Raw genomic sequence first — 12,644 nt, forward strand, 5'->3', positions numbered from 1 at the left:
TTACTGGCCAAACATGAGGAAAGATATTGTTGAATACTGTAGGCGATGTCATTTGTGTCAGGTAGTAGGGAAGCCAAATCAGGTCCTGCCTAAAGCGCCCCTTCGACCGATACCCGCTTTCGGGGAACCTTTTTCCCGAGTCATTGTGGATTTTGTTGGTCCCCTGCCCAGAACTGCGAGTGGGCGGGAGTACGTGATGACCATGATGTGCGCCGCCACCAGGTTTCCGGAGGCTGTGCCCCTGGCAAGCGTGAAGGCGCCCGCCGTGGTAAAGGCACTTGTGAAATTTTTCACTACGGTAGGGCTGCCCAGGGAAATCCAGTCGGATCAGGGGAGTGTCTTCACATCTCACACCTTCCGACGGATGTTGGATGAGATGGGAGCAAAACAGATTTTAGCCTCTGCGTACCACCCTGAGTCACAAGGGGCGTTGGAACGATTCCACGCCACCTTAAAGACAATGATTAAAATGTATTGTCAAGAAAACGCTAGGAGCTGGGATGATGCTTTGCCCCTCCTCTTATTTGCCGTGAGGGACACGGTCCAAGAGTCATTGGGGTTCAGCCCATTCGAGCTCGTCTTCGGTCATCGGCCCAGAGGACCCTTGACCTTACTAAAAGAGCAATGGTCCAGTCCGGCAGTTCAAGTTAATGTGATTGATTATGTTTTAAAATTTCGTGAGAGGCTGGGAAGGATCTGTGACCTTGCCAAAGAGAATCTGCGGCATTCCCAGACTAAAATGAAAACATGGTATGATAGGCGTGCCCGCGAAAAAGAGTTCCAAGTGGGCGATCGGGTCTTAGTTCTGTTCCCAGTGGTAGCCAACCCCCTTCAGGCGAGATTCCACGGTCCGTACAAGGTAACTAAGAAGATAGACCCTTTGAACTATGTTATCGAAACACCGGACAGGCATAAACCCACACAGTTGGTACACATTAACATGTTAAAAGCCTACCACGATCAGACAGAAAACCCGGTTGGTGTTATCACAGAAATTACTGAGACTGGAGAGTCGAATGAGACGGGAAAAACCCATCTTGAAAAGGTGAATATGGTGCCGACCCGATTGGAGAACTCCATTGTTCTGGCTAATCTTGCTGACAAAGTCTCTCACCTCACCCCCGAACAAAGCGGGCCATTGATAAAGTTAATTAAACGGCACACAGATGTATGTCCCGATGTCCCGAGGCGATGCAAAGGGACGGTGCATGATGTTGTAGTCACCTCCGATCAGCCTATTAAACAGCATCCCTATAGGATGAACTTGGAGAAGGGCAAACTAGTGGAGAAAGAGATTGAGTACATGCTAGCCACAGATATTATTAGGCCATCCCTGTCGGAATGGGCGTCTCCCTGCGTGGTTGTCCCGAAAGCCGATGGGGGCATCCGATTCTGTACAGATTACAGAAAGGTGAGCGCCATCACAAAAACTGATGCTTACCCCATCCCAAGGGTAGACGATTGCATCGATAAAGTGGGGAGAGCCACGTACATCACCAAGGTCGACTTGCTGAAAGGATACTGGTGTGTCCCTTTAACCGACCGGGCTAGAGAAATCTCGGCATTTGTCACCCCCTCCGGTTTGTATGAGTATAATGTTCTACCTTTTGGCATGAAAAACGCCCCAGGGACCTTCCAGAGAATGATTAATTCAGTAATAAAGGGACTCAGGAACACAGAAGCATATATTGATGACTTAGTGGTCTGGAGTAACACGTGGGAGGAGCACATTGTGGCAGTAGAGGAGCTATTTAAACGGCTGTCTGAAGCCAGCCTGACAGTGAACCTCGCAAAAAGTGAGTTCGGCCACGCGAAGGTCACTTATCTGGGATTTGTGGTGGGACAGGGGCAGCTGGCTCCGATGCAGGCTAAGGTGCAGGCTATCTCGGAGGTCCCCACCCCGACAGACAAGAGAGCCCTGAGAAGGTTCTTAGGGATGGTGGGGTACTACAGGAAGTTTTGCAAAAACTTTGCGGATATTACTGTCCCTCTCACTAAGCTTTTGCCAAAGAATGCGAAGTTCGTGTGGGACGACCTTTGTCAACAAGCCTTCGAGAGTCTGAAGGCGATTCTATGTCACCATCCTGTGCTGAATGCGCCTGACTTTTCAAAACCCTTCTCCATAGCAACAGATGCTAGCGACGAAGCTGCCGGGGCGGTGCTGTTGCAGACAGACAAAGATGGGGTTGAGCACCCAGTCGCTTACTTTTCTAAGAAATTTAATACCCATCAGAGGAACTATTCCACTGTGGAAAAGGAGTTACTGGCCATCATACTAGCATTACAACATTTTGAAGTTTATATTTGCCCGGCACGAAAACCACTGGTAATTTACACTGACCACAACCCATTAGTGTTTTTGGCCACTATGAAAGATAAAAACAGAAGATTGCTAAGTTGGAGTCTGATGCTACAGGAATTTGATATAAAAATTAGACATATAAAAGGCACGGAAAATGTGATCGCTGACTGTCTGTCAAGGTGTTGACAATTTCAAATTCTTTGTATTAGCCAAATAGCTGATAAAGATGTATATTTGTGTGTATCAAATAATGTACTCATGTTTGTAATTTTTACCTCCCGGTAAAAATCCTTAAAAGGGGGGAAGTGTGACGAGAATACACATAAAGTTAAGATGTTTGCTGGCCTGGGCTAGCATCAGTGGCATCAGCAGTTGGTCTGCCACCTGCCCTCAGGGGAAGGAGAGATAAGGAACAATGGAGCAGCGTCTGGAGATGTGTAATGAAGGGATGTGGGAGGGAGAGCTGTCTGGAGCGGCTCCCCCCTTTGAACTGTTTGAAGTGATGGACAGGCGATACCCCAGCAGGGGGATAAAAAGGGACAGGTTCGCTAAGACAGACACACACGCCACCCGAGGTAACGAGACCCTGGAAGCGGTGCGCTTCTCACGAGTGGGTGAGAAGTACCAGACAACGACAAGGGTGGAAAGGTACGATCAGCGGGAACCCGGTGTGTGTCCGCCCTTGCCTGGGTGCCGGGTTCACTGCAGAGGATCGACCGCATCTGGAGGAGGGGTCACAGTCGGTGACCTCAGGTGACATCACCAAGGACCCGCCCAAATGCTGTTTGTGAGCAATCTCGCTGATCTGTGAGTGAAGCCGTGCTGAGTGCTGAGTTGTTCCTGTTCTCTCTGTCTCTCTTCCCCCACGTTGTCCATCGCCATGGAAACGATTACTGCGAACTGAACTTTGAGTCATTTTGAAATTTGGTCATTTACCCCTAGACAACGATAGAGCTTGATTGATGCTGTTATCTTAATTCTGTGCACATGTGCGTTTATCATCGCTGAACTGTTGCATTTATTATCCTTTCGATTAATGTGTTGCTTGTTTCTTTAATAAAACTTTCTTAGTTCTAGTACTCCAGACTCCAACTGAGTGATCCATTTCTGCTGGTTTGGCAACCCAGTTACGGGGTACGTAACAACAGAAATCTTACTGATTCATTCTCAGTATATTTCGTACCCTTGGCACTTCTTCCAAATGATGTTCAACGTGGAGGATAATGTTAACTAATGAAACAGAGCCAAAGCAATCCAGGGTAAAAAAAAAACACTGCGAAATACCATTTTCAATGCATTGAAAATGAATTAGCCTGGGTGAAATTTTAATCTATTACTTGGAGAAATTTTAATCAATCAAATTATAATTATAGGAAGTGATCAACAAAAAATTGTTTGACTTAATTTAGGGATAATCTTAACAAAGCATAAAGGACATGAAGGGTTTAGATAATCAAATGCAAATGAGGTGCACTGCCAAACTAGATGACCAAGTGTGCTGCTGGAACAGGGCAATAGTCCAAAACATCAAGGGTCAGTAACACGAGCGGGTTTGTGGTTTAACCGGGATATGGATTCTTGTGCATTTCCTGCTCCCTTTGAATCAAATGGGTTCATTGGAAAATATATTACACTTCTGTATAACACGTGTGTTTGAATAGAAATAACATACAATATCTAGAAAATATATATTCCCAAGGTTCTGGATTATCAGATTTTTGCTGTCCTAGCCTTTACCTTGAGTCTTTGTGCCTAACTAGTTCCTCTGAGCAATTAGGCACATCTGATCTGCTCCAGCTACATTAATTCTCATGCTTTAGAAAGAAGGAAAAAAGATACATACCGAGCTACACTTTCTGACCACCCAACTTGCTTTGCACGCACAGATACTTCATAACGTAATCGCTTGGCTAGCTCTGCAATTTCTGGCTGTAGATTTTCAACCTATTGAATGGGATAAAAGCATGTGGTAAAACAATGTTCAAACCTTGTCCAAAATTAGAAAATGTTGGAAAAAGGCAGCTAGTCAGGCAGTGTTTTGCTTTGGGCTGCGACTGTTTTCTTTCCATCAATGCTGCCCGAGTTGCTGCGAGTTTCCAACATCTTCTGTTTCTTTTTGTTTCAACTTTCTAGCATCTGCAGTTTGTTTTTAAGGTTCAAATCCAATTAATAACTTAATGGACTCTGTTTCACTTCCTCAATGTACACAGACATTCTTTTGCTGGTTGTAGCTATGGAAGAACTTTAACTGCCTCAAAAAATAAAACAATAAGAACTTTGAACTGCAAATTTATAGGTTGTTTAAAAGAGGATGGGGTAGGAAAACTGGGGTTGAGAAGTGCATTTACTACAAAAGTTATGTCACAGTGTGCACAACATTGGTGAAATTGCACTTGGAGCATTGTATACAGTTTCTCTTTCTTGCCATGGACCCTACCATTAACCAAGGGGTCTGTGATCTCCAGGTTGAGAACCCCGATTTACACCCTCCAGATCAATAAGCAATGATTAATCAGCATACACACAAAATGCTGAGGAACTCAGCAGGCCAGGCAGCATCTATGGAAAAGAATAAACGGTCGATATTTCGGGCCAAGACCTTTCATCAGGACTAGGAAAAAAAGTGAGAAGTCAGAGTAAGAAGGCAGGGGTAGGGGAGGAAGAAGTACAAGGTGGCAGGTGATAGGTGAAACCAAGAGAGGAGGAGGGGTGAAGTAAAGAGCTGGGAAGCTGTTAGTGAAACAGACAAAGGGCTGGAGGAGGGGGGAATCTGATAGGAGAGGGTAGAAGGCCATCTCTTAGATGGCACTGAAAGCAATTATGTCTCCTGGTCACCTTGATATCTACCCGTTCACAGACTAGCCTTTGTTTTCTCCACCGTTCCCCCATCCCCGCAACTTCAACTTCCCATTCTTACAATTCTGATAAAGAGTCACTGACCTGAAACATTAATTCTGTTTCATTTTCCATAGATGCTACCTGATCTGTTGAACATTTTCAACAGTGACTTTCAGAATATTGGAATAGATGGGCTTGATAGTGCCAAAGACGGAAATGCAATTAATCCAGTAGAACATTTTGAATATTCAGACCTGTATGATAGATATTTTATTAACCGAAAAAAAAGCACAGCATGTATGTTAACATCCACCAGCAAGAATATGCTACTGGAACTTGTGAAGAATGGTTACCAGTTAGCTCATTTTGGAAATTTAACTGTTTTTTTTAACTGGATGTATTCTGATCTACGCCAACAATCTACACTTACGCTATGGCCTTGATTAACGATAAATATCACCACATGCATTCACTAGTCCAGTTGGTCGCTGACAGTGATCCATCTTTAAATGCAATGACCAGAGCCAAATGTAACCAATGTTCATTCAAAATATGGAGAACTGGCTAAGCTCTTCACTTACCTTGGCAATAATGTATGTCTGATAAACAGCGAGTGGGAATGTTACCGTTGCTCGGAATGCCACTGTGGTGCAAATTATACTCGCCCACCACGGCAGTCCTGTGCTCTGCTGCACATCAGTCAATAGGTTTTCCATCAGGTGAACAGGCACTGAATCAGAAAAACTCTCGTACCAGCTAGGTCGGGGAGCTGACGTTGGTGATGCAGACAAGCAGGAGGCCAAGGACAGCATCCTTACAGGAGTAACTGAGGGGCTTCCATACATTCCAATACCCCAACTCACAGAAGTGGGAAAGTATCTGTTGTTGATGGTCAACCTGTCTTTTTGAAGGATTCTATGCGCAATTGAACAGGGTAATGCTTGTGTTCGTTTCCATGAGCAGTGTTTCATTACACAAAGTCCACTACGTGACGATGCAAACATCCTTACCGCCTTCAGTACTCGACAGTTCAGCATTTTCGGAAATCTAAGACAACCAAAACAGAGGAGAATTATTAACTTTTGCTTCCCTCACCACCAGTAGCCCACAGTTAAGTTTCCCACTAAACTCTACAAAGAGCCCAGAATTCTTCCCAATGTGAAGACATATGTGCCCTAACTCATCTCTCATAGTAGGTAATGCTGGAAGTTAAAACAAACAATCCACCATTATTCAAATGGAGGAAATACAGTTCTAACGAAATATTCCACAATTAAATCTATGGAATGAGCGACAATAAAACACCAATTCTTCAGTAATTGCTTGGGGAAGATAGGTCAAATCTATGCCTCAATATTTAATTACACAGGAGTTGCCAACAACTCACATTCATAGCACTTTTAAGATAGTGAAATATCTCCTGTGCAGAGTAATAGCCCATCAAGTACTCCCATATCAAGTAGGTAGCATTCAGCTTCTTATACTTACAACTCCAAGCCCTTATTGCAAAAGATACATTATGGTAAATACTTATAGGGAGGATGCAGAAGGTAAGTGCAGGCCGGAGAAACTGGAATTATTTAAGAATGAAATAAGATGAAGAAATATTCTTCCTACAGAACATCAGTCAACAAAAGTTTTAACATGGCTTGATGACTTTCAATACTTAACAGTACATTAGGCTGTCGTAGGAAAGCAGCATCCATTATCAGAGATCCCCACCACCCAGGTCATGCTCTTTTCTCACTGCTGCCATCAGGTAGAAGGTACAAAAGCCTCAGAACAGTTACTACCCTTCAACCATCAGGCTTCTGAACAAAGGGGATAACAACACTCACTTGCCCCATCATTATGTTCCCATAATCAATCACCTCACTTTAAGGACTCTTTATCTCATTATCTCGTGTTCTTGTTATTTATTGCTATTATATTTATATCTGCATTTACACAGTTTGTTAACTTCTGCCCTCTAGCTGATCTTTCATTGACCCTGTTATAGTTACTATTCTATGCTCACAGGAAAATGAATCTCAGGATTGTATATGGTGACTTACAGTGGCATGCAAAAGTTTGGGTACCCCTGATCAAAATTTCTGTTACTGTGAATAGCTAAGCGAGTAAAAGATGAACTGATTTCCAAAGGCATAAAGTTAAAGATAAACAACAGGAATTCTGCAGATGCTGGAAATTCAAGCAACATACATCAAAGTTGCTGGTGAACGCAGCAGGCCAGGCAGCATCTCTAGGAAGAGGCGCAGTCGACGTTTCAGGCCGAGACCCTTCGTCAGGACTAACTGAAGGAAGAGTGAGTAAGGGATTTGAAAGCTGGAGGGGGAGGGGGAGATGCAAAATGATAGGAGAAGACAGGAGGGGGAGGGATAGAGCCGAGAGCTGGACAGGTGATAGGCAGAAGGGGATACGAGAGGATCATGGGACAGGAGGTCCGGGAAGAAAGACGGGGGGGGGGTGACCCAGAGGATGGGCAAGTAACATATTTCTTTAATATTTTAAGCAAGAAAACTTTATTTCCATCTTTTACAGTTTCAAAATAACAAAAAAGGAAAAGGGCCCGAAGCAAAAGTTTGGGCACCCTGCACTTGTAAATGCTTTCTGTAGCCAGCTAAGAGTCTTTCAATTCTTGTTTGGGGGATTTTCCCCCATTCTTCCTTGCAAAAGGCTTCTAGCTCTGTGAGAGTCTTGGGCCGTCTTGCATGCACTGCTCTTTTGAGGTCTATCCACAGGTTCTCGATGATGTTTAGGTCAGGGGACTGTCAGCTTGTGCATCTAGAGGTAGTCCATTGTGGATTTTGAGGTGTGTTTAGGATCATTATCCTGTTGTAGAAGCCATCCTCTTTTCATCTTCGGCTTTTTTACAGACGGTGTGATGTCTGCTTCCAGAATTTGCTGGTATTTAATTGAATTCACTCTTCCCTCTACCAGTAAATGTTCCCCATGCGACTGGCTGCAACACAAGCCCAAAGCATGATCAATCCACCCCCATGCTTAACAGTTGGAGAGGTGTTCTTTTCATGAAATTCTGCATGAAGTTCTATACAAAAGGTTCAAAGGAACATCTAAGCAAGCCTGATGCATTTTGGAAACAAGTCCTGTGGACTGATGAAGTTAAAATAGAACTTTTTGGCTGCAATGAGCAAAGGTATGTTTGGAGGAAAAAGGGTGTAGAATTTCATGAAAAGAACCCCTGTCCAACTGTTAAGCACGGGGGTGGATGGATCATGCTTTGGGCTTGTGTTGCAGCCAGTGGCACGGGGAACATTTACTGGTAGAGGGAAGAATGAATTCAATTAAATAGCAGCAAATTCTGGAAGCAAACATCACACTGTCTGTAAAAAAGCTGAAGATGAAAAGAGGATGGCTTCTACAACAGGATAATAATCCTAAACACACCTTAAAATCCACAATGGACTACCTCAAGAGGCGCAAGCTGAAGGTTTTGCCATGGCCCTCACTGTCCCCTGACCTAAACATCATCAAGAATCTGTGGATAGACCTCAAAAGAGCAGTGCATGTAAGACGGCCCAAGAATCTCACAGAACTAGAAGCCTTTTGCAAGGAAGAATGGGAGAAAATCCCCCAAACAAGAATTGAAAGACTCTTAGCTGGCTACAAAAAGCATTTACAAGCTCTAATACTTGCCAAAGGGGGTGTTACTAAGTACTGCCATGCAGGGTGCCCAAACTTTTGCTTCTGGCCCTCTTCCCTTTTTGTTATTTTGAAACTGTAAAAGATGGAAATGAAAAAGTTGTCTTGCTTAAAATATTTAAAAAATGTGTCATTTTTAACTTTATGCCTTTTGGAAATCAGTTCATCTTTTACTCGCTTAGCTATTCACCAACAGAAATTTTGACTAGGGTGCCCAAACTTTTGCATGCCACTATATTTTGATAATAAAATTTACTTTGAGCTTTGAACATTTAGTCATTCTGGCAATGGACCTCTAAAGCTTCCACTGCTGACTAGTTTGCAGATGAGGAACATGTATACATCACAGAAAGAACTGAAAAACTTCTTGAAGAAAAAGGAAGGCAGAACTAAAATTCACAGCCTGAGAAGACACTGCTGAAATTCCCAGAGAAGCCAGAACTAAAATTCAAAAGGCTGAAAAGACAATGATGAAGCTTGAGGGTATTGGAGAACGTTGTCTTGTGCTTGGAAATTAAAGAAGTGATGCAAAAGGAGATGAAGAAAAGGGGTATTCCCTGCAATGACTTGGTAGAGTTAACTGAGAAACTGGGAATATAGTGATATGTAAATTTGTGAAAAAAAAGTTTACACTTATAAAATTTCTTTGATTCAGAATGTACTGTATTTTACCCAGGTGTTAGCTACAACACAAACTCACTTTTACTGATTATATCTCTGTGAATAATAAGATTTAGAAACACATTAAGTTCTGTTGCTTAACTACTATACAGGGTACAAGGCATAGCAGGAATGATGAACCTGTTTGAGAGTGTGTGTCTAAGTTGGTGATAATTTTCAAAAAAAAAATCTTTCGCATGGCATGGTAATTTTGAACACAGATTAATGTAATAATGTATTAGTAACAACAATTAATGACTTTTTTTAAGGAAAAAGATGAGGCCTGTATTTATTAATTGAAATAAATGAAGCATTCTAGAAAACTTGTTCAAAATTTTGTAAAATTGACAATTAATACAATTTTAACTAGTATTGTTATTGTAACCATTTACTATGCAAATACTGATGTGTACATACGCCAGGTCTGTGAGGACTTCAAAATGTATCATCTAACAACACGTATTTTCTCAGATGTCAGGCTGCGCCGAGTGAAAACATTTCACTGCCCTCAGGTTGTAAGAAAAATCTCTCGGTGCTCATTTGGCAGAAAAGATCATCATTATGCATCTTCTTATTATGGGTAGCGTTTAAAGGATCGAGGGGCAGCACTACATGCAGCATGACAACAAATTTCTGGATAAAATCAAGTGGATGCAAATTGTCTGTCACTTCTTTCAATATTGTGTTCATTTTATCACCCTGATAACTTGACTATATATCTGCCATTTCTTTCAACCATCCCAAAAGTAATAAATTCCATTAACAGTTCTATGGACTGCTGCACATTCACAAATAGGTCTTCAACAGATGAACAGGCACTTAGAAAGAAAAGCTTGCATGCCAGCCAGTAACACTGTTTAATTTTATTATCCAGAAGTGGCAGAAGAACTTGACTGGGGCTTAAAAACACTTGCCCATGATTTTCTTGTTTAATTGATCAAGATCTTTTGTTATTAGCATCCTATAAATAAAAGGATTATCTGCTAGACCTTGGTCACTTTTACATCCAGCTGTTCCTAATGTCTTGTGCAACTTCCACTGCAAGCTTCCAGCAATGCAGATCATTTAACAGGGCAAAATTTCTATGCAGAGAGATGAAACATATAATTCGGGAAGAAACCCAGGATGAATGTTTCCAAATTTAAAGAAAATAAATACGAATGCTGGTGATCTGAAACAAAAACAAAAAAAATGTAAACACAGCAGTTCAAGCAGCATTCATAGAAACAGAAGGTGGACAGGATTACCCAGGAGGTAGCTACAACACAAACTTACTTTTACTGATTATATCTCAGTGAATAATAAGGCATTTAGGGACACATTAAGTTCTGTTGCTTAACTACTATACAGGGTACAAGGCATAGCAGGGGTGGTGAACCTTTTTGAGAGTGTGTGTAGTGAAGCATCGCTGCCATGAGACCAAGGGAAGAGTTTGCCAGGATCTGAAAACCAAAACGTTGACCGTTGAAACTTCCATCGATGCGCTCCGACCAACAATTTCTATTTATTATTACAGCTTACATGTATTTGGATCTCTCTTCTAAAAAGCTATGGATATGATATTCATTCATTTTTTTTTCTTGGCGGGAGCTGAATTGAGAACTTGATAGGAAGTGACACGGTCTCCTTGAGGTACAGAACGAGTCAGAGGGCTGGTGGGTTTGATTTACTCGGAACACTTGGCGCTCAGATGCAATGCAGTTTCAGTGCTGCTTATTTGCACACTGGAGGTGACTCTTGCCAAATGTCCAGGTGCTCCGAGCAAGTGGGATCATCCCGTTAATCAAGGGCTCCCGCCCTGAACACCAGGCCAAGGAGCCTGCACCCACGGCCGGTGCGGCGCCTCGCTGCTCTCCAGACCACCAGTGCGGCTTCTCTCCCTCGATCACTCCACCCGAAGCTGCACCGACATCGCCCCTACGGACGGGCTGCCCGCGCAAACGCCGAGCTGGGCACAAAAACCTACCCGGACCGGTCCGTCACAGCCTCGCTGCTCCGCCCAGACGTGACAGCGTCACCGGCGCTTCATGTACGTCATCGCGTCATCTCCAATCAGAAAAAAGCGAGGGAAGGGGAGCGAGGAAAAGAATGAATGAGCGAGCGAGGAAGGCAGAGGAAAAGAGAGGGGTGATGGTGCGAGGAGGAGGGTAAGGGAAAAGTATATGGGAAAGAGACGAAGGCAGGCAGGGTGAAGAGGGGATGGAAAGAAGGGGAGAGAATGATGGGAGGAGAAGCATGAGAGGGCTTGGAAGGAGGTATGATCATGAGAATAGAACAGGTTAACTGGAGAGGCAGAGGATGTGGAGTGGATTAGGGGCAGTATGAGGGAGAGAGGGCAGGAATGGTGAGGATAACTTCACTTGTCCATCACCCCTTGCCCCAACCTAAGGACTTACTTTTAAGACTCTTCATCTCATGTTCATAATAATTATAGCTTATTTATTTTTCTTTTTTATTTGCAGTTTGTTGTCTTTTGCACATTGGTTGTCCACCTTGTTGGTGTGGTCTTTCATCAATTTTATTATGGTTGAGCATAACCCCAAGAAAATAAATCTCAAGGTTGTATACGGTGATTTATATAGTGCCTATGAAAAGTATTCACTCTTTTGGAAGTTTTATTGTTTTACAACATTGGATTACAATGGATTTAATTTGGCTTTTTATGACACTGACACTTTTGTATCAAAGTTAGAACATTTCTACGAAGTGATCTAAATTAATTACAAATATAAGACCCCAAATAATTGATTGCATAAGTATTTACCCCCTTCAAGTCAGTATTTAGAAGATGCACCTTTGGCAGCAATTACAACCTTGAGTCTGTGTGGATAGGTCTCTATCAGCTTTGCACATCTGGACACCGCAATTTTCCTCCATTCTTCTTTATAAAACTGCTCAAACTCTGTCAGATTGCATGGTGATTGTGAGTGAACAGTCCTTTTCGAGTCCAGCCACAAATTCTCAATTGGATTGAGGTCTGGACTCTGACTTGGCCACTCCAGGACATTAACTTTGTTGCTTTTAAGCCATTCCTGTGTAGCTATGGCTTTATGCTTTGGGTCATTGTCTTGCTGGAAAATAAATCTTCTCCCAAGTCGCAGTTCTCTTGCAGACTGTATCAGGTTTTCCTCCAGGATTTCCCTGTATTTTGCTGCATTCAATTTACCCTCTACCCAAGCCT

General features: G+C 42.8%; 1 protein-coding gene across 6 annotated transcripts in view; it reads right to left on the bottom strand.

The window, feature by feature from the left end:
- Nucleotides 1–11,460, bottom strand: part of LOC134344863 (cytochrome c oxidase assembly protein COX18, mitochondrial) — a 35,224-nt gene extending 23,764 nt beyond the window's left edge. Inside the window, exons 1-4 of one of the 6 annotated variants that reach the window (XM_063044978.1) lie at nucleotides 11,430–11,455; nucleotides 10,453–10,634; nucleotides 5,722–6,187; nucleotides 4,146–4,246 (exon numbers count right to left, since the gene is read on the bottom strand). In XM_063044978.1, the coding sequence (XP_062901048.1) occupies nucleotides 4,146–4,246; nucleotides 5,722–6,177 (557 nt within the window). In that variant the 5' untranslated portion in view covers nucleotides 6,178–6,187; nucleotides 10,453–10,634; nucleotides 11,430–11,455. The other 5 variants (XM_063044981.1, XM_063044979.1, XM_063044980.1 and 2 more) reach the window with 5 other exon arrangements.
- Nucleotides 11,461–12,644: the final 1,184 nt, after the last annotated feature.

Source organism: Mobula hypostoma, chromosome 4 (assembly GCF_963921235.1).
Source record: "Mobula hypostoma chromosome 4, sMobHyp1.1, whole genome shotgun sequence".
NCBI lineage: Eukaryota > Metazoa > Chordata > Chondrichthyes > Myliobatiformes > Myliobatidae > Mobula > Mobula hypostoma.